Source organism: Diorhabda carinulata, chromosome 2, assembly GCF_026250575.1.
Source record: "Diorhabda carinulata isolate Delta chromosome 2, icDioCari1.1, whole genome shotgun sequence".
NCBI lineage: Eukaryota > Metazoa > Arthropoda > Insecta > Coleoptera > Chrysomelidae > Diorhabda > Diorhabda carinulata.
The window spans coordinates 16661579-16684735 of NC_079461.1; the positions used below are offsets into that span (position 1 = coordinate 16661579).

General features: G+C 32.1%; 2 protein-coding genes across 2 annotated transcripts; both read left to right on the plus strand.

The window, feature by feature from the left end:
- The first annotated feature begins 2810 nt into the window (after nucleotides 1-2810).
- LOC130903812 (odorant receptor Or1-like) lies at nucleotides 2811-9013 on the plus strand. The gene is made up of 7 exons (XM_057816149.1): nucleotides 2811-2878; nucleotides 3459-3755; nucleotides 4549-4717; nucleotides 6063-6162; nucleotides 7670-7774; nucleotides 8740-8895; nucleotides 8966-9013. Exons 1-7 carry the CDS (start codon nucleotides 2866-2868, stop codon nucleotides 9011-9013), a joined length of 888 nt encoding a protein of 295 aa, XP_057672132.1. The 5' UTR covers nucleotides 2811-2865.
- A 1838-nt stretch (nucleotides 9014-10851) lies between these two features.
- LOC130903907 (transcriptional regulator ATRX-like) lies at nucleotides 10852-22792 on the plus strand. The gene is made up of 14 exons (XM_057816284.1): nucleotides 10852-11254; nucleotides 11311-11385; nucleotides 11446-11502; nucleotides 11558-11596; nucleotides 13315-14223; nucleotides 14874-14972; nucleotides 15528-15623; nucleotides 15684-15740; nucleotides 16977-17224; nucleotides 17471-17619; nucleotides 17697-18019; nucleotides 18813-19145; nucleotides 19571-20058; nucleotides 20383-22792. Exons 1-14 carry the CDS (start codon nucleotides 11245-11247, stop codon nucleotides 20674-20676), a joined length of 3177 nt encoding a protein of 1058 aa, XP_057672267.1. The 5' UTR covers nucleotides 10852-11244; the 3' UTR covers nucleotides 20677-22792.
- The last annotated feature ends 365 nt before the right edge of the window (nucleotides 22793-23157 follow it).

The window sequence follows — 23157 nt, forward strand, 5'->3', positions numbered from 1 at the left end:
GTAATATTTAGTTTCTTAAAGATGCAATTATTATCTGAAATAATTGCTGATAGAATAGGGGAGTGGTTGTGCTTGTTATTTAAATATTTAAAGGGGCGTTAATCATAATATCCTGTAAGTTCTGAGAATCGACAGCACTATGTATGTATGAATAAATACAATATTCATATTGAATCAAAATGCCGTTTGTAGATGTCAGAGAGATCGTGAACCACAACATAAAAATCGTAACATTTTTAGGAATAATACCTCGAAAAATGGAACTTACGAAAAGTTTTTTTCTACATCTTTTACGTGTAATAATAACAGGTAGATTTTATTATAATAGTAAAAATTATAAATAATAAAACTTATTTCGCTATATGAGGTTGAAACGAAATCTGATGGTCACAATAATAATGATTCTTTTATCTATCGAAATCAATTTAATAAATGAAAGTTTCATAATTCTCAACCATAAGTTGTATGGAACACTAAAAACAGGTTTGGACAGGCCAAAAGCCCTCCGTATTATAGATAACATAGTCGTATCATAAGATTTTGTTCAAATTGCACCTATTTAATAACATTGGTTGAAAATTTTTGTTTTATTTTAATTCCAAGAAATTTCATTTAAAATTTTTAAAAGCCGCGTAAACACCAAGAAATCGATCCTTCAACAATTAGTAAGGAAACAACAATAATCAATTGTTTTGCTTGATTTTTTAAATGTATTAGATGGTCTTCAAACTAAACACTAATAAACATCTTAGTTTGCCCAATATATATGAGGTCTGGTAATTATATAACTAGACTGCGCACCTAGAGGGCGCCCTAGAGAGGTGGGTTAAAAAAGTATTGCGTTGTTTTTCAATTTCAAATTTCTCTTTAAATTAGAAAAAACTCCGACTGAGTGCTATAAATTGTTGCAAGAGGCCTATGGGGACAATTCTCTATCTCGTGAGCGTGTTTTTGAGTGGTGTGAGCGCTTTAGTGATGGCCGAGAGAGTACTGGAGACGACCAGCACCCAGGTCGCCCTGTGACTGTTTGAACTCTGGAAACAGTGACCAAAATCAACCAAATTGTGAATGCAGATCGTCGAATGAGCATCAGGATGATTGCCGAGACTGTAAACGCCGATAAAGAAAATTTACACGAGGAATTACACATGACAAAAGTCTGTGCGAAACTGAACTAGAATCTACACTGGGTGAGACAGCCATTAGATCCAATGGATAATCTGAGCGACTCAAGTTGAAAAAGAGCTTTCGAATGAACAACATATTTCTTCTTATGATTCTGAAGACCAAACTGAGGCAGGTCCAAGAAATTCGAAATCAACTACAACTAACACAAATATAAATAAAACTACAGAAATCTTGATAGAAAAAATTGCTCTCAAGGATAATATGAGCCCGATTGAAAATGAGGATCTAGAAGAATCAAGATAAAGGACTTTTTCTGACGAGAATTATAAACAACTAGGTGTAAAAAGTGATTTAGATTTATGTATTGAATGGAATGTAATTTTTCATATATTTTTTCATATATTTTCAGTCAACTATTTTTAGGGCTTCTTTTGGCAATGATTGTCATAGCTCAGCTAGCTAATTTCGTGATAAGTATTAATAAAAATCTTCAAGAAACGGTATCAGCTACTTATTTAATGGGTTCCAGCACATTTTCCGTCATAAAATCTTGGTCTGTATTTAAACATAGGAAGCAGCTTATGGCTTTGATAGGTAAATATTTTTTTATGTCAAAATTCAGGTGGAAGTGGAGGTTATAAATCTATAAGTCTCTATAAATGAGCCCGAATATTTGCTCTAAATACCACCATATTTCTTTTGGTTTTTATATCGTTACAAATATTTGGATTTTCTTAAGGAAAAATCGATTCCATTCACATACTTGATTTCGCCTGATCGATTTTGAAGCAGACATTGTTTATTTGACAGATTTGATCAAAACATTTAATGACGTCAACCTACAATAACACAGCATGAAATTAATGAAAAAGTGTAATTTCAGTTTTTTTTTTGGAAAATTTCCTCGTCATATCTTATGGAGAAAAGTTTAAGTGTCGTTACAAACTAATTACCAAAAAAATGAGTAGATTGAAAGATTGAATATCACGAAACGTGCATACCGAACTTAAATCAAATATTGATAATCAATGAATCCATCAAGTACATTCCTCTCATTAAAATTATAATTTTTGTAATTATTAAAGTTAGTTAAGTGATTGTGATTTATTTAAATAGATTAAGAACGTAAAAGACAGAGTTTATTAATTAATCCCACGAATATAATGAGTGCACATAAATACGAAAAACATTACATTGATGTCAGGTATGGGGTTTAGTAAATAAGTAGCCACATAAACACAGTCAACAGACTAAGTTACCTGAAAGTGACGAAAATATAAGCAGAAATGGAGAATCGCGAACTGGAAACGTCCGGTAAGAAGAGGGACTCAAAGTGACACTGGTAAGTGATGGATTTGATCCAGAAACTCATTTATTCAAAGACGAGTTTTCCGCTGTAATCTAGTCACTTTCTACTAAGATGGACTACCTACTTCTTGTCTTATATTAATGCGACTGTGAAGGACCATAAATGTCCCTTTTATACCAGAATTTATAGTTTTTATTGTATACGATAAGTTTTAGTACTCAAATGTGTTGTACACTGACCACTCCTAATGGGAACTAACCTCATAGTTAATTGATTCCAAGTGTCTCTTGGACTTTGAATTTAGAGATAAGTGGAGATTTTAAGTTTGATGGCATCGGATTTAAGCCTCGCGAAACTCCTTCAAGTGTGTGACCGTCGGCGAGGATCGACTTCACCTAGAGGTACAGGTAAACGTATAGCCTTATAGGATGACGATTACTAGTAAGTTAAATAAATTACTTCACACCTTTGTACAAAACTATTTATTAAACAAAAAAATTGAATAAATGAAGTGGTTCCAATAATATGATAAGCATTCTCGACGAACATAACACTATTAAGAACCCAGTATCCATGTACAAGCACCTTTAAGTACTAAATCTTATCGTATACAATAATTATAAAATGGATATTTTATATTGAAGTAACATCAATATAAAATTAAAAGTAAGTAATTGGAGATGATACTTTGGTTCAATAGTCTAGTAAAATACAATAAAAACTATAAATAATTATAAAACCAGTAGACAAGGAATATTTAAGGTCGTTCACAGTTACATTGATATAGGACAAAAATTAAGTAATTCGAGACGATAAGTCAATGGAGTTGTAGTACTTAATGGTAAATAAGGGACAGTTGGAATCACTTAACTATAAGATTGGTTCAAATTAGGAGTGGTCAGTGTACAAACTGCCTTAAGTACTAAATCTCATCGTATACAATAAAATCTATAAATAATTATAAAACCAATAGTCAAGGGACGTTTATGGTCGTTCACAGTTTTTTTTTTGGTATTTTCAGATACTCTAAATAGAGATGAATTCAAACCGAGGAATAAACGACAGAATCAAATTTTGATCGAATATATAAAAATTTCTAAATTTATAACGAAACTTTTAGCAAGTCTTGTCGCAATAACGGGATGCTTTTTCGTTTTACATCCTTTTACAGTTGAAGACGGGCCGTTTTTACCTTTACCAGCATATTTACCATTCAAAGCTGATAAATCACCTTATTTTGAAATGATATTTATTGGAGAAATAATTGGTATAGTAACCAGCGCGCTTTGCTATCTCGCTGTAGATGTTTTATTTTTAGGTAAGTTCTTCATTCAAGAAGGGAGACCCATTGAGTTGTTTATAGGGTGAAATGTGAACATTTTCACATGATTTTCTTCTATTGTACTCACACTATGTGATTCCACTTACTACTTCGTAAAAGATGAAAGATCAAAATATTGGAAGCCAAACAAAGATTTTTCCAGAGAAAGTTGATCCTCTGTAGTGCTGTGGTTATTTGTTTATGATTGCACTGCTTCGGGATGAAAAAAGAAGAGGGAGGGAGAGCTCCAGACAAAAAAGCTTGGGCAGAAACGATCAGTCTCAGCATTTTTGGAAATTGAAATATGAAGAATTTTCTTTAAAAATAATTATAGTGAAGGATCTACAGTACAAATTTTTTGATTAACTATTAATTACTAGAAAAACTCAATTGGGCTTGTTAATGTTGATGTATAAACTCATAACTTGACTTTTTTGTAACATTTTACAAAATCTAAGAACCAAATTATACATTTTATGAAAATCAAATTTTTAAAATCAGCTGATAGATTAGAAATTTTAAAGTTAGTTCACCCCTAATAAGCCCCCTAGAATGGTGTGATCGCCTTTTACGTAGAATCACTTAAAGACCTTAACAATCTTAAACAATGTGCCAAATTTAATATTTTTGAATTATGGAGTTGCAGAAAGATCAATTTTTTCCGAAATTTTTGGCTCAGATGGCAACTTGGTATAGGAGTAAATTGTCCCAAATTCGTCATATTTTGGACGCACTGCTTTGTATCAGTTCTTATGCGAGAACACCCTGTATATATTACCTTTTCTTCTAGGATTACTCACAGCAATGTGTGCACAGCTTGAGATACTGAATGATTCATTGCTGAACCTCGGTGCAGATACAGAAATTCAAAATAAAGCAGCGATCGATTATAAAAGAGAATCTGAAATGATGAGTATAGATCTGGTACGATGTATCAAACAACATCGATATATATTGCAGTAAGTAACGATTTTTCGAAACGATAAAAGAGTCAAAAATAAAAGCGTAGGCACATAATTTTGAAATTTTTTATAAACATACTCAGTGTATCCTCGTTTCCAATTTCGAAGTTATGAAGTTATTCAATATTTTGTATAAGGTTTCATTCAATAAGAGGGTTGCTACTTATGTTTCAATATAGACAAATTAAAAAAAATATTTATAATTGGATGAGACCTTTATTGTTTTTCAAAATGCGTTTGAACCAATTTCGATTGAGGTACGTCTAAAGCATGTAATTTGAACGCATCAACTGCTTCCTCAGGTGTAGAAAAAGTTAACCTCGCCATTTATTTTTGATCTGCGGGAATTAGAAGACATCATTGGGTTCCAAGCAAGGACTGTACGAAGTATGACCCAATAATCAATGTTTTGGCTCTTCAAAAACGTTTTTATTGAGGTGGAGAACACTTATGGCAAACAAATGCAGTATAGAATTGACCGTTCTAAGTTTTAATGGATTGGTGTAGATATGTACAACCATTTTTAAAAAATAAGCGACCCTTTGCTTCGAAGTGCTCCGTGTATATACATATTTTGTACGACCTCTACGAAATTCATCCTGTAGCGAAATGCGATCACGATTGGATTCGGAAAACCAGCTCGAGATGATGTTTATTCACAAACCATTGCAGGAGCTACCAATGCATACTGAAAAAGTCACTGTTTGGTATGGATTATGGGCCGGTGACATCATCGGGCCGTACTTCTTCAAAAGCGACAATGGCCAGAATGTTACTGTGAATAGCGAGCGCTATCGTGTGATGATTGACGATTTTTTGGCCCAAAATAAAAGAATTGTACATGCCTGGCATGTGGTTCCAACAAGACGGTGCCACATGCCACACGGCACGTGAAACAATGACCAAATTGAAAACCGCCTTCGGTAAACAGTTCATCTCACGTTTGGCCGCCTAGATCGTCTGATTTAACGCCTTTGTACTATTTCTTGTGGAGCCATGTTAAGGCTAATGTCTTCAGGGATAGACCAGCAACGATTAACATACTGGAAGCTAATATTGATGTATTTATTCGTGAAATATCGAGCGATATGTTGAAGAGAGTGTCCCAAAATTGGACCTTGTGCATGGGCTATCTAAAGCGTAGCCGCGGTCAACATTTGCATGAAATTTTCTTCAACATTAAATTATACTGATCGTTTTATCGATTCCAATAAAAATTTCATCAGTTTTTTCAAATTTTTTGTGTTTTTTATTTAAATAAAATCCTGAATATTACGAACTGAAATAAAACTTGTATCATATTTCAACCATAGTCTTATTTATCATTTATTTGGTTTTCTAGGTTTGTGAATAAAATTCAATCTAGATTTTCTGTGGTTACATTTGGACAATTTATGTTAAGCGTCCTCGTCCTCTGCACAACATTGTATGAATTATCATTGGTAAGCAAAATGCAGGATAAATTTTAGTTTGTGGGGGCTCTTCATAACGTGCTGTAACCACTTCCCCGGCTAGCTAGAGATTCTTCCTCAGGAAGTGATATTCAACCTCAGTTAAAGTATATAAATAACTGGTACTTAGATGGGGCGAATAATTGATATTAAACTGGACGCCTCCAACTTTTTAACGAACTACGTTAAGAGTAAATGAAAAAGTTGGAAAAGCTAGAAACATCTTATGAATTTAATTAATAATAAAAATTGGACAAGCTAAAACTACCTACGGACACGATCCTCCAAATTAATGCTTATTACTGTGAACAATAAAAAAAGTTTCAGTAACAAATAAAATTATTGGAAAAATAAGAAACTCGAATTAACTGAATTTTCAAAAGAGCACAACAAATAAAAGCAACAATTAAAAACAACTCAGATTTCAACTCTAAAGATAAGACTGGGACTTGTATGTATATGGAAATCCAGGATCGTTGCAGCCCTCAACTAAATTCCCAGTTATTGCGAATGGAATTGAATTGGTTGTTTGTGATACACTGCTTGGATCCTTTAGCTGTGGTTGAACAAAAAAAAATAAGGAAGGGAAGGGGAATACATGTGGAAATTACTAAAGAAGGAACGAGTAGGTAGAATAGATTTGAATAAAAAGGAGCTTATGATATAATAAAAAAAACTGAAATACTCTAAAATATTACAAAACAGGAATACCTCGGCGTAGCGTAGACTAAAAAGTGAATAAATATGCGTCTACCAGGAGATTTTGACGATTTGACGTTCAGGAGGGCATCAAAAAACAACAACCGCTAAAAATGAACGTATTCCAGTGATCAATAAGCGTAGTACTTTCACAATGTAAAGGAGATTGAGAGAAGCTGGCTTCTTGAAAAGGTTGAAGTGAAGAATCTTCTTCTAAAACGTCAAAATAAAATTAAGAGGCTGAAAATTGGCCAAAGAACATTAGAATTGGACTTATGAAGAGTGGGAGAGAGTTTTAGGAAGTGTTTGTGCGCAGGTCAAATGAAGAACGGTTGTTTTGGAGGAAGGACGACTGGAGAGCCGGTAAATATTAAAGAAAAATATAATGCGTTCTGGTTAGCACCTGATCGACAGAAAATTGATCTTCCTGCATAACAACGATCCCAAGCATTGCTCGAATCTGTGCAGAGTATTTGAAGGAATTGGAAAGGAAGAATGAAGTTTAAGTAATGATTGACAGTCGCCAGTTCTCAACCCTATTGAGTTGTGGGACAAATATTGCACAGGGAAGCTAGAAAACAATTATGCAATATCAAAAAATGAATGGGAATAAATTATTATCACTAAATTCTTATTTATTTAATTATAATTTTGAAAATATTGATATCAAATTTGATCTCATTGTTTTTGTTTGTTTTGTATCACTCAAACTATAGGATGGTAGAAAACTTATGACCGGTAGTGTATTTTATGAATACATCCTGATAGATTTAATTTTTTTTTTTATTTTTTCTTTAAGCTCAGTCAATTGGATTTCTATTTGGGTTACATGATCATTTATCTATTACTCTTATTATCAGATATATTCCTACCATGTTATCTGGGTAGCGCAGTTTTTCTTAAGGTAAGTTTACACGAAGAGCAATCGGATGGCGTACCTGACATTAAAACAAAACACCCGCGCGTACTGAAACTGGAATGAAAATTGAGTTTTCACCCTAATGGGAATCATGCAAATATTTTTATTTTGAAGAATTCCATGTAAAATAAACCTCAAATATGTCAAAAATTTATTAATTGACTCTTAGTTAACGTTCTAAAACTGAACTTTCGTTCCGATGAAGTCATTTCTGTCTCTCAGTAGTCGTACTTTGATTTTGAATGAAAATTTAGAATAAACCATCCGTCAACATCAGGTGATGAACATTCTAAAATATTCCGAAAAAAAGCCGTGTTCACTTGAGTTTTGTGCCAATTTGTCCATCTACTCTAACAAAGTTTCCATATAAATTGTTTTTGACTACACTATCTGACCCAAAAAAAAGCTACCAAGAGATATTACCAAAGCTTTTTTCGATTTTGTGACTCACAATCATGTCAACACCAAGTGTTGGGAAAATCCTCGAGTCTGCTTGATAAACCCAACCTCCATTTTATTGTGAAAATGCTGTTTTCAATCCCATAAAATAATATTCAATTTCACAACCATATCTTCAAATAAATTGTTGAAAGTTTTGTTGATAGTTATTTCTTAAGGTTGATGCATAAATTTGACTTTCCATTTGCCGTTGCCGTTGACGTTTGCTGTTATAGTTCATCCAATGTCAATTGCAGAAGTTATACGAGGAACGATCAATATTTCATAAATACGAACGTCACCCAGAGATATTCAATACCTACCTTAAAATCTAGTTTGACCTCATTCATTTTAAAGGTTTTTGAAAAGTGTTTATAGTTAATGGATCTAGAGTAGTCCTTGAGGGGTTTCTACTCAGACTGAGCGATTTTTAGGACAGATTTCATTTAATCCCATACGATATTAATATGATTACTATTAATTGATAATATATCATATTTTACTCTTTTTAGCATCAAAAATTAACCAACTCTGCTTATCACTGTGAATGGATAAATACAGATGAAAAGTTTAAAAAGAATTTGTTATATTTCTTGACTATATCGCAAAAGGATCTTAAAATTAGTGCAGGTGGTTATGTAACTTTGTCTATTGATACGTTCATTACAGTAAGTTGTTAACTTAGATCGAATAAGACTCACTTTTTTGCTTTACAAAATCAATTTCTCACTATTTCAGTCTGTGATAAAGTTAGAAAGAAATAAGAAATACCACATTGCAGGGTGACTTTTTTTCAATAAAAAAGGTCCCTAACTTTTTTGCGAAAGTTATAGTTTTCTCGGAAAAAATTCGTAAATCTATCAAGTCGTTTTTTTATAAATACTTCCTATAGACCCTAAAATTATCAATTTTCATGGAATTATTCATAAAATTACTTCCGTAGAAATAAATATTTCTCTTTTTTTTTTAAGCAAACAATTGAGAATTTTGAGAAAATTTTGAATTTTCCGAAAAAAATGTTTATATCGGAATCTGATTTTTACTCTCAGATTCATCGTCACTTGACTTGACATTTGAGAGGGAAAATTTTTACTCTGGGTAGCGAGTTTTACAAGCTGAGGAATATAGCAACTGCCTCGTCTTCATCGAATTATATACTAACATTCGGGTCCATTGTATTTTGTACCTGTATACTTTCTCACCTTACCTCACATTCTATTCTTTGAACCACCTTGTATTATGTTAAAGCAGACCCGAATTTTATACCTAACCTTGAATGTGGTCCAATATATAACGTTGAAACAAGGCAATCAAAATCCAAATTCATTAACAATCCTGTAATTATTAATCCCTGTATTATACTTCAGTTATAACAATATTTGTAATCAGATATTCCACACCTATACGCACATTTCGCATTGAATCTCCTTGTAGTATAAGCCATACAATATTTCAGTTATAACGAATAAATATATGCACTTTTTGCATATAATCTCCCTGTATTATTTCATATTTTGTTATCAGATATTCCATACCTATATGCACATTCTCCAATAAACCCTGTATTATAAATTATACATTAGTTTAGCTATAACGAATAACTCATTTCGCAATGAATCTCCCTGTATTAAAAACCATAATATATTTCAGTTATAACGAATAGTACTTATTAACCATTTCTTACCTATGGATCTCCCTGTATTATAAGCCAAACTATATCCCACTTAAAAAGATCGAATAATTATACAATTAGCAATACCATAAATACATTTTTACATGAGAGATTTTGATTTAATAATTATTCAAATTAATTTTTATTTTTTGTAGATAATGAAATCGTCTATTTCTTATTTCACCTTTCTAAATAAGATGACCGACATTTAAAGTAAAAACAAAATATTATTTATAATTATCGCATTTTGCTTAAATAGTTTGTAGTAAATTATTAATTAACCAATAAATAGATATCAAAAAATAATAAGTATCTTTTTTTTATTTCAAGTATATAATTTTTGCTGGCTTAATTTGCTACGCATGCGCTACTCCAAATTGTTCATGCGCAGTCGGTGCTAGTGTCAGATGTCATTATTTTTTGTAGATTAACCAGATTTATTTCTGATTAGTATTACAGTCGAAACAATTTTAATTTTCGTAAACTTTTGTCCTATTTTTATTCCAAACAATGCTTACTGCAGCATGTTCGAAATATTAAATGCACGGTTGCCATATGTTAATATAATTTAAAAATAAATTTTCCTTATATTAACATTCAATTATACAACAGGACTTTACTCGACAGTAGCGCCAACTGATAAACACTAAACCGGTAATCTTCACTGTATATAGACTAATTTTCAAATTCAAGGTCAAAAAGCGGGAAGTTTGAAATAAAACTGGTACAAATAGGAATTGTGTAAGCAGCAATAATTCGATTTTTTCATACAAATTTAAATAACTTATAACATAACAGATCACATATCTAATCTGTGTCTTCAGTTTCACCACTACGTATAATGAAAATCACGTAATTTAAAACCCCAATTACAAACATATTGTGATTGGTTGTAGATTAACGCCATCTTGCAATACGACTGTAGCGCTAACTGTCGATGATATTTCTAACTAATAGATTTCGTCGCAATGCGGTGATAGACAAATACAGTTCGCTATACACGAATTAATCATCGACTTACGTCAACAATATAGTTTTTATACATGTTGGGACAAAACAGTTTTCCCTGAGAAACATCGACTCGTTCTGTAGTTGTCCCGCCATTTCTATTTTGTTACCACATCATCTCGATTCCATGTTGGCGTGATACGAACCTGTATTGTGAATATAGTGACATTAAAAAATAATTTTATTAAAACTGAAAAGTTTAAGTGTTTGAAATTGAATATTTGAAAGTAAACGGACTATTTATCAGGTACTTTAATATTTTTACGTCAGATGACACCGGGGTGTCATATTTAATGTGTAAACCGTCCAATGGATATGTTAGAGTTTACTTTTGAAAATGGAAATTGGTAAGAAATTATATTTAACGATAGTGAAATTCTTGTGTTGTATCTGATATTTTTAGAAACTATAAGTAATTATGAAGAAAATAGAGAAAAACGCCTAAATAACACCATGGACGTAGATCTTCACACAAACGGTATTATTTACAATTAATACTTTGAGTGCATAACCTTAAAATTTTTATTTGTAATTCTAGACAAGGAATCTAATTTTCCTCCAAACAAAGTTTACGAGGACAATTCTGAAAGTTCAGGTATTATTATTTGATTTAGATTTTAAATGTTAGTAACGTATGTTTCACATTTTAGAAGCCAAAGGAACTGAAGGTATCAAAGAAGACAAAAGGGGTTCGTATATAACTTTAAATTAATTATTGTGTATATATTTAATCTAAACTTTAATATACGTATCTAACTGAAATTAATAATACACGGTTTTGATGACTTCAATGTTAATGTAACATTAAAATGATAAAACTAAAATTATTTTGATGAATAACCATACATAATTAATATAATTACATCCACCTCAACTTTGATTTATTCAATATCTACCTCATAAATATTGCAGGAGTGGTCTGAGAACATCTACTTTGTGAATTTCATTTTGTTTTCTCCAGGTATTTCTTGACCTGTGTCTGTCTCTTAGCCATAGACATATTCATTATGTTATCTTCCTTGCCGTTTCTGTAGGTTTCCTTTTCTGTGTGTCCTGCTCAAATTAGTCTTTGGGCTTTTATATCCTTATCATACTTTCTCCTCCCAGTTCTTCTCTTTATCTCTTGTAATATTTGGTCTGAGTATAGTTCTTTGTATTTTTCTCTCGATTATCTTCAGATCTTGTCCCTTTTTATTTATGAGAGAGTTTTTTTCATGGCTTATGGAATCTCTGGTCTTGTTAATGTTTTATGTTTCGAAATCGTCTTGATTTTAGGTATCTTTGAATTAGTTTATTTTTATAATTTTTGAAGATACTGAAAGTAGTCGCAACGTCAAAATTCATATCTGTCTTTTGAAAAATTATAAAAAAAAAACTAATTTCTAATGGTGTTGTGGGTTGTGAACTCAAAATAAAACTGTCCAAGAGAGATTTATAAACATAAAAAAGGTCTAAGAAATTAATGTTTTATATGTTTTTATTTTGTTATTTTTACTAATATTCTTGCTTTTAAGTAAATTTTCACTATTTCCAAATGTTTGATATTCTTTTTGTGTTCTTTCTCTTATTCTTTCTTTAGACATGTTATAATAATTGAACGAGGATACAGTTTCAAATACATTTTTTTGTGTCCTTGAAAAGTCCATTCCCCTTTCGTCCTCTATTTTCATGTTTTTGGTGTTTCTTGGTTCAATTCTAGACCGACTTTTTCTTGCTTCCATTTTTAGTTTGTTGATTGCCTTTATTAGTTTTTCTCCTATATTAGTCAATATTGTTACATCTTCTGCGTATGCTACAGCCTACATTTGATTCGTTATAATATTTTTATTATTTAATTTTGCTTTTCTCATTACTCTCATTTCTCTAAAATTACATTAAACAGGGTTGGAGAGATCTAGTCACCTTGTATAACTCCTTTGTTTATTTTTATTTCTTCTTTTTGTCGTTCCAGATTAGTTTCATTTACTTAAGATATTCGTAGTTTGAATATGGAACTAAATTAGTTGTTTAGAATTTGAAATTACTTAGTGAACAAAATCGTCATGATAAAAAAAAATAGTTGATCTATTCTTCAATTTTCAGGTTCCTTCTTCCATATATTTCAGCATTTCGCTAAGATCCTCATGTTTTCTTGCTAAAATTGTTTTTTTTTTCAACATAGGCACTTGAATTACTGTCCTGTTTTGTCCCAAATTAGTGTTGCTTGTATTGTCCTTTCTTCATTTGCTGAACGTTGAGTTGTTTGCCAGTATATTGTAACTTCCTCTGTAACATATTGAACTAATCTGTCTTCGAATTATGTATTATAAATTTTTCTGTGTCCTTAGATGACCTATTCCTCTTTCGTCTCGTCTTGTTATCATCCTGTATATTGTATAGTTTCTTATTTTTCTTTTGTTCTTTTTAGAGTCCAAAATAATGGAAAGTGAAAGTGACGATGAATGCGAAGAAGAAGAAGAAGAACTACTATTGAGTCCAGCACATAGTGATTATGGTGGAGAACCATTGAGTCCTGTGAATAGAGACTTATTAGATAGTGACTGTGAAGGTGAAAAAGTTGATTTTGTTAGATCGACAGAAACTAGCGAAGACCAATTGTCTGAATCTGGGATGATTGAGAATTGTATACAAGAAGGATCAAGTGTGACAAAAGAAGATAAGACTGAAATTAATATAACTAAGGATCAATCTGAAGTTAGAAACAATATAAAAAATGATGCTACAAAGGTGGAACCTACCGTCACGAATGATGCTAGTGATGAAAATGAGATTAATAAAGATGACAACTGCAGTAACACAATTAACATAGAAACAGAAGAAGGTGGTAAAACAATAGATGAAGAAAAAATGGACTCACCGAGAGATACAGAAGTATCTGAAACTAGTGGAATAGAAGATGAAGATGAAATTGAAAAAGAAAAAAACAAAATAACAAATGAACAGTCAGAAGACAACAAAGAAAAAATCGAGGAGGAAAAAAATGCAGCTAAATTAGAAGATAGTGGTACAACAGAAGTAGTTGATGATGAAGAATCGAAAGAAGTCATCGAAGTTGAAACAGATGAAAAAAGTGATCTTGATAATAAAGATGACACAGAGAAAGATGAAGTGATTGAGATAAAAAATGCGGAAGACATGGATAGTACGGAAATTCCTGACGATTACTCTGGAAAATCACTTGAATGTGAAGAAAACAATTCGAAAAACGATGCCGATAAAAAGGAGAACAAGAAAAATACAAGCAAAGATGAATTCAAAACGAATTCTGATTCAAATAAAGATCACAATTTATCAAAATCCGAAGAAGAAAAACAAGGTTTGTTTTTTTTTATTATACTAATAAGATAAAGTAGAAACAGTGGAGGTCTTCCATCACCATTGTCATATGAATCAAATTAAAATTTTTGTCAACTCAGTAAAAATAATTGTTATGACTTATATTCCAAAGGTCGACCTTTTACCATGAATTTGTAATCCAAAAAGGAATTCAACATTTTCAATTGTTTATATTTTAATTTCAATCTTATTGAGTTGAAACGTTTTCACATAAAAATTCTTATATTTACAACGTTTAAATAATAGTTTTTGTTAAATCGTTCGAAGGGGGCGTTAATAATAAATATTGTTCCTACAGTTCTCGAAGTTGGAAATTTTGGAATCTTTTTCCAGATTCACAATATCTCAGATAGTTTTTTGATATAAGCAAAAAACCAAACCCCAAAAGCACTTGTTGCCTAGACTAATTAAGATTTTTCCTCCAGAATATGGAGATAGGAAAAAAAGTTTCTCAAGTGTAATAAAATTTTGTTGCTTTGTAAAAGACCGACATTTTTGACAATAATTTGACTTATCTTGAAACTAATTTTTTCTGATAGAGGAACTAAGTTACTGTAACTTGGATACTTTCTTGTAATTTAATTACCAGTTGCCGTTGCCCCCAGCTTTCATTTATTTCAATTTAATTAGGTGAAGAAGATGTTGATATGGATGAAGATTTTGATCCTTCTCTTTTGATGCCGGAACTATCTATGGAAGTTGATGAAGTACCGGTTATTACAAATAATGGTAAGTAAGATCACCAAGATTCTCAAAGTGCTTCGATTTTCGTTATTCATAAACATTTTCTTGTTTTTTTAGTCAGTATCTATTATTTACTTTTATAACAATTTGATATTGTTTTTTACTGCAGCAGTAAGGTAAGTAGAAGGTCCAAAAAGGGTCGAGGGTCTAGGGGAGCTTAGAATTCTTCAATCCCTTTATACACTTTTGGGTTTTTTTTTTCGAATTTTTATTTTTATCCCGTAACTAACTCCTTTTTTCCGCCTTTTTTATCTTTATCAAACGATTGTCATTGATATCAAATTTCTCCGGTTGGACGGTTTTGATTTTCTGGATTCTAGGAGGTTTTAGGATACTGAATAAGTCTAGCAACTATTTTCGAAATTTTGAGACTTGAAACTTAAAAAAATTTTGAAACGCGAATAGGTTAGGTTAACGGATAATATGTATGCTTCTTAGATAACAAAATACCTTCTTTCACTACTGAACGATATTAAAAGTCTTTTTGTTAACTTGAAATGAGCGATTGAATTGTAGTGATTTTACATTGTTTGTTTACAGACGCTCCTGCGCCCGAACATGAACTCAATAAAAGTCCATTGCAACTTTACGATCCGATTTTTTCTACGTTTGTCGACGAAATGACAGGCGCTGAAGGTAACAATAAATATTAAAAATCGCAAATTTTCTTTTGATAATTTTTTTATTTATTTTCAGTTGATTTTGATTTGACTGCAGAAGAACTCGAATTGAAAGCCAAAACGTACGGCGAAAGTAAGTTTTCAAAATTTTGTCCCATTATGTCCTACATTGACCTATCGGGACCAATCTTCAAAGTGTGCGCTATTTACTCTAATTTCAACTGATGTATTCAGAATTAACATTGGATCAAAAATTTTCCGGGAAATCCGGAGAAAATAAAAGATGATTTTTTTTGCAAAAATCGATTTCTTAAAACCCCACCCCTTATTGGCGCGAATTTAGGATATTATAATGAAAGTTGTATATAAACTATCCAAAACTGTTTTTTTCTCAAACCATGCAAGTAGAACTTCCAACAACTAGTTTAAAAACAGGGTATAACTCAATGTGTTATTTACAGCTTCTTGTATGTCATTAATAGTTCTGTTTGTACATATTCTCCAATTTCCTTCTGCTATTTTGATAGATATTTTTCTTTTCCGTATTTTTCTTCCTCAAATTTTTTTTCACAACGTCCATGCTTCAGTTGCAAAAAAACTGACAGTCTCACAATGCTTCCAATTTTTTTTCTCATTGTCCATGCTTCTGATGCAAAAAAAACTTGACAGTCTTACAAAGCTTACAATTTTTTTCTCATCGTACATGCTTTTGATGCAGAAAAAACTGCCGGTCTCATAATGCTTTAAAATTTTTTTCTCATCGTCAATGCTTCAGATGCAAAACAAACTGCCGGTCTCTCAATGCTTCCAATTTTTTTCTCATTTTTCATGCTTCTGATGGAAAAAAAACTGACAGTCTTGCAATGCTTCCAATTTTTTTTCTCATACTCCATGCTGCAAAAAAACTGACAGTCTCACAATGCTTTCAATTTTTTTCTCATCGTACATTTTTCTGATGCAGAAAAAACTGCGGGTCTCACAATGATCCATTTATTTATCATAGTCTATGCTTCTGATGCAGGAAAAACTGCCGGTCTCACAATGCTTTCAAATTTTTTTCTTATCGTCCATGCTGCTAAAAAACTGACAGGCTCACAATGCTTCCATTTTTTTTTCTTTTCGTCCATGCTTTGATACAGAAAAAACTGCCAGTCTTACAATACTTCCAATTTTTTTCTCATCGTCCATGCTTCAGATGCAGAAAAAACTGCCAGTCTCACAATTCTTAAATCCTTCTCTTGAAGGGTTTTTGTTTCTCAGTATTTGAAACTATAGTACTCAAAATCAATTTTTTTTGTAGTGTTATTGCAGCACAATTGTTCCATTTCCAAAATTTTCCCATGTTATGATTATATGTTTGTTATTGTAGAAAATCCAGTACAGTTGACAAAAATCCATTGTACGGCATGTAATATACACTTGGGCAGCGCCTTGGATGGCCAAGGCAACAGATTCGTTCATCCGTTATTGAAAGTCCTTATCTGTAAAAAATGTTTTCACTTTTACACCAGTGGAGAATTCGAAAAGGACGAAGACGGAAGCGAATTGTATTGTAGATGGTGTGGACAAGGCGGACAAGTTTTGTGCTGCTCTGCTTGTGAAATGGTATTTTGTAAGGTAAGATCCGACTCCAATTTTCATCTACCAATCAGTGATGTCTCAATTCATACAGTGTGAAACAACCAAAAGAGATTAAAAAGGTAACTTTGAACTCTCGGGGTCGAAGGATAATTGTTTTATTGAGGAAAACGATCGTAAAGTGAAAAATATTGTGAATGAATATGTACCTGTATTACGTATTTTTAAATGCGAGGGCACGTGGAGTGGTCGCCACACAATAATTTTTATTTTTTTTTTTTTCAGAAATGTATACGTATTAATTTTGACAGAAAAAAATTAACAGAAATTCAAAAAAGCGATGATTGGTTATGTTTCAAGTGCAATCCTTCACAGTTGATACATCTTAGAATTCACTGCGCCGAATTTATGGAATATGTGCAAAGAGAAATGAGGTAAAATGAAGTTGTCGTCCGTTAATAAATGTTTCTATTCTGCCCTATTACGATTTTATTGATAATTTTTATTTTAGAATGGTTAGTACTGCGCCAAACCCCGAAGCTTACATGAATACGGATCACTGCCATTGCTGTTTACCCCAAAAGAAAAAACAAGTAGAACCAATTCCTTCTAGTTCTACACAATCTAAAAAAAGGAAACGAACAACAGAAGAAGATCCCGATTATACTCCGGTGTTGGATAGAGATTCACCAACTCCTCTTCCAACTTCGATACCATCAAACAAAACTTCAGTTTTAACAGCAACAACTTCGTCAGTGTCAAAATCGCCGCAACTCAGGGTTGTCACGCCGCAGCAAGTTAACAGATCTAAAGTACAGGTCGTCAATACTTCTGGTAGGTCTCATTTTATCAAAAATGTGTTTTTCGTGATATAATTGAGGAAATTACATTTTCTATATGAAGAAAATATTTAAAACTTTATCAATATGGTCCAGGGTCGATAATTATTGAAACCGAAACTATGTCAATATAGACCAGGGTCGAAAACTATGTCAATATAGACCAAGATCGATCATTGTTGAAACCAAAACAATGTCAATATGGACTAGGATCGAACATTTTTGAAACCAAAACTATGTCAATATAGACTAGGGTCGAAAACTATGTCAATATAGATCAGGGTCTATTGGAAAAGAAGGAGAATATAGTAAAAATGAAAGGAAAAATGATTTATGGGCGATCTGAGGTCGAGAAGGAAAAGGGGGTGGGTTTTTAAGGGTAAAAAACGGTTTATCTCGATTTCCGGTAAAATTACAAGTCTTATGAAAAAAGTCAAATGATAAAGTTGTAGAAAATAAGAAGATCTACACTTTTGTATTCTCACTTTTTATACATAACCTCAAAATTTATGTGAAAAATTCATAAAGCCTAGTTTTTCGTTTTTTTATATGAAAATTTTGTAAAAACTTACCTTTTTATGTCCCATATACATTGTGATTTATTTGATTTGAAATATTCAATTTTTCACATTATTTTGACATAATATCGAAAAATCACCCTAATTTTCTCCCGTCAAATATTAACTTTTTTAAAAAAAAACTCATTGCTGTGCATTTGGCGCATTTATTTTTCACTGCTTCTAAACTTTATTGATGATTGTATGCAATATAAATTTATTTTTTTATAGCTATACGTCCCCAATCCAATTTTATTCGTGCTTCTCCAGTTAACGCTCGCGTGCAAACACCAACTCCAGTATTGTCTACCAGACAACCTGTACTGCGACCCATTCGTCCATCAACGACTACAAAACATGAATGGTTCGAAAAAACTGTACGGTCCTCGGCTCGTGTCAACTCCAACCTTTCTTATACGTTAACTCAACTCAACAGAGCGCAAGCAAATGCAACAAGTGTCGAATCGCTCGCTGTCGTACACAATAAATTACAAGAAATATTGAGTAGCTCTATCAATTCTCTTATACAAATTAGGAAGAATTTGAGAACGGAATTTATAGCAGGTATGTAAATTTATCGCAGTTCATTTCAAAACCCCATGAAATGGGAAATGAAGTAATCGAACATTACTATAAGTCACTTTAATATTGATATCTCCTTGAATCTGTGTCAAATCGAATATTTTGTTGTGTCTTCGTCCCAGTTATTAATTGGTAACGATAACAATTTTTATTAATTAACAATTGTATAAGTAAAGTAAATATGTAATTAGTTCGAATGATTGTGGTGAACAAATAAATATGTAATATTATAATAACTAGATCAATTATTATTTTAATGAAATTAAATATAAAATAGTATATATATACATATATATATATATATATATATATATATATATATATATATATATATATATATATATATATATATATATATATAAGTATAAAATAGTTTGAAATATTTTAATAAAAATATATTTTTTCAGGTATCAAGAACATCCGATTTCCTCCTAAAAACCCGCCGGCTTCCACAACTTCCAATACACCGCCTCCTCTACACCATAACGTTTCTTCAAGTAAAGACGACGATGACGTCATATTTATACCTTCGGATCCTACACCCTCAACCCTTACTTCTACTAGTAAAACCGCAACCGTTTCTTCAACTCCTAAAGCGATATATACTACCACCGCTTCCAAAGGAGGTTCAATAGTTTCTCAATCAACGTTAAGACTCCCAGAGGTTTCTATCTTGAAGAGAACTTCAGGAAGTACTTCTAGCATTACTACTATATCTAAAGCGGGATCTAGCGGCGTAACCAGAATAACTCCAAGTAAATCCGTCAACAAATTATCCAGCACAACTGACCTACAACCTAAAGGATTTTTAAGAGTGAAATCTTTTTCCGCATTGCAGAATGTTCCTGCCGAGTGTATAACAATTCCTGATGATCCTGCGGATGATGAGATCGTGGTAAGAGTCTGATCTGAATATGAGTTTGAAACAAATCGGATACAGTGTGTTTCATATTTCTTGACCGATGTCTAAAGATATCTAGAACGCATTTTTCCATAAACGTCTCTCTTCTTCTCTCTATGATACACAGATGCTTAATTCGCTTGTGCGTTCAATTACAAAACAGCCTCCTCAAGGAACCGTTAGACCTTGATGTTCTTCAGGGGGACCAGCGGCCGATTTTCTCGGGCGCATCCCCTTCATGAACAATTTTCTTTATGTAATTTATTTATTTTGTCACTAAATACGACAAAATTATGAAATTATGATTCTACTTTTCAGCCTGTAGTAGAAAAAGATCCTCTCGGTGACATTGACAGTATTACTGATGATACTTCGAATCGTATCAATGGTTTGGCTAATGGAGACCCGGATGAAGAGGTACGAAAAACGACCAATAACACTAATAAAGAAACAGCAGATGATCAACCGATCGAAGTAATAGCAGATGATGAAGAAGTTAAATCGGTTAAAAAAGCTAAAATAATGCTCGAACGTTCGAACGAAATCGACAAGTTAGTTAAGAATAAATATGGACTAGTTAATGGTGATACTGACGGAAGTATTGAAAAATAAAATTTAAATCAAATTTTTCTAGGCGAAATGTACAATAATACTAAGTATTATTCCTTCTTGTAACCACTTTAATCACCAACAAAAAAAATGATAGTTTGTGATTTATAATTTTCTGTTGTATATACTGTGTGTTTGGCGCATCGTGTGTCAAAATGAATCAAGACAGGAGGAATTTGCTACCCAATTAGCTACGATAACTTTTCCTTTGTCTTATTGAAACAAAAAACACCCAAATTCCCCAATATATCTTGAAATAGTATTGGGTATCGTTTCCAAATTTTGTTTTGTATTGAAATAAAGTTCTGATCTTTTCTATACGTTATTTTTATATTCTTGCGCTTGTATGTTTCCATCGCTGTAAAATCTGCCCAATGGCAAAAGAGAATGGTCGGAAACCAAAAACCGGCGTTCTATATTTTCGGAGACTTTTTCCTTACTTAATTGTTGCCATAAACTAATCAAAGTCAAATTTTTGTTTTGCCCTCCGCAGTTAATTGCGTACACTATCAAATTTTCCATAAAGGGATAGTGACTATCTAGTCACTTCCTCGGTGCGTCATATTTTCTGGTCTATATCTGCGTGAACTCTGACATTGTAGACCCGAGTTTTTTTTCTAAAGTAGAAATCAGACCCTGTGTTATAATTAGGAACAGATGAGGCCAAAAGATATCACGTTGGTTTTAGTTTGGCCTACTTAATTTTTTTCTCTTATTTGAATATTCAGAGTCGCACGTTTTGCATCCAATTTAACACTCTGACTGTCAGCATACTAAATTTTTGTTATTAATTGACCGACTAATATGCATATAGTCATTGGGCCATCAATGAAGTCGATTTCTTGATTATAATACTTTTAAAACACATTTTTTTAAATTTTAATGAGATTATAACAAAATAAAGGACGCGTTCATCTAGTCCTACGTCCAAAACTCGTCAATTTTGAACCTTATGGGTTCGTGACCACAAAACTTACCATTTTTTCCACAATGTTTGAAAATTTTAAACCATATCACTGTGCATGTCATCTTGGGTGTCCCAATAACTACGTTTTCCAGGGAGAATGTTATACACACTAAGAACAAAATTACAATAAAGCCATTCAGTTCCTGTTTGGATCAGCCTAGTTTTGCATAATCTCGTGTCTTTGTACGCGAATGTTGGAAAACATCTTCATCGAAAAATAGTCAAGCAACTCTACAGCAGACATATTATAATATTAATTGTAGTCTGGCTCGGAAAAGGATTTAGACGTAGGTTGAAGATCGCTAACAGTTCTTCAGTACTTAAACTTGAAAATACCTTTTTAATTTCCTCTTCCGATGGTGGCTTTGGTGCTGTTTGATCAACTTCTGTAATATATGGTTTTCCTTTAGTATTGATATGGTTGGTTATATCTTCTTCAGTAAGACCAATTCTATGTCTATCTGCTAATACAAATTCCGCTCCAGCCTCTATTTGGTGACCAGGAAGCCTAGTTACAATCATTGTAATCTTCATTTGTAAAATAACTGGTTCGGGGGGTTTAATATAATATTGAGTTTTCTGGTAGTTAATCAGAATATACAATTTGAACAGATTCCTTTAAACAAAAGCCGAAAAACTGTACATTTAGCAACACTTGGCCTTTATGGGTTGAATTGCAAATAACCTTGTAACATAGTATAGGGGCAAATGGGTAGTAGATTACTCTTCGACTGAGTAGAATAAAACCAAAGGAATGTTTTAACTTTTTGAAAAAGTAACAAAATAAACGAAAAGTGTTTTGACTGTACTCACTTTTTGGTAAATAACAATCACAATCTGTCATATTCGAGGTGACATGAATGGAAAATTCGCCTAGTGCTAAATAAAACTGTTAGGTGCTTTTTATTCAAAAATATAAAAACTTTAATTATCGTTTAAAAAGTGAAGTGTAAGAAAACAGAATATGTTTGTAAATTAGTTTGTAATCTGATATTTCGATATTGTTTTAATGTGAAAAAAATATCATTAATAAGTGGTAGGACAGTGTTATTGTATTGTTGAGTTACTTTTAAAAAGTTAGGAATATTTTTTTTTATTTTATAAAAAGAAATCACGTTTTATTTGTATACTGTAAATAGATTTTGCTACAGACTCGATTTTTATTTACTATTGTCGCTATTATGTGGATTACAACCCATTTCTGATGTTATTTTATGGACCTCAAACCTTATAACAACAGCAAGAGAATCTATAACATAGAAAATTTCTTACATCAAAGAATCAAATTTTAAAAACAAAAACAACGGCAAGAAATTCCACAGTACATCCGATGTCAATGCTTTGACCATAATAAGTCATACTGTTATCCTAAACCACGGTGTATCAAATGTCCCCGAAAAGACATACGTCGAATGTGTCTATTTTGTATATTATAAATTATGATCAGGAGATAAATTTCCTAGAACAAACGCAACTTTAATATGCTCAAAGTACAATCAAAAAATTTCACGCCTTTG

What these genes read in the sequence shown, in the direction of transcription:
- LOC130903812 (XM_057816149.1), top strand. An exon ending in CAACATCGATATATATTGCA is followed by an intron (nt 4,718 to 6,062) that starts GTAAGTAACGAT and finishes TTGGTTTTCTAG; the next exon opens with GTTTGTGAATAAAATTCAAT. An exon ending in GTAGCGCAGTTTTTCTTAAG is followed by an intron (nt 7,775 to 8,739) that starts GTAAGTTTACAC and finishes TACTCTTTTTAG; the next exon opens with CATCAAAAATTAACCAACTC.
- LOC130903907 (XM_057816284.1), top strand. An exon ending in CGTAGATCTTCACACAAACG is followed by an intron (nt 11,386 to 11,445) that starts GTATTATTTACA and finishes TTGTAATTCTAG; the next exon opens with ACAAGGAATCTAATTTTCCT. An exon ending in ACAGGTCGTCAATACTTCTG is followed by an intron (nt 18,020 to 18,812) that starts GTAGGTCTCATT and finishes ATTTTTTTATAG; the next exon opens with CTATACGTCCCCAATCCAAT.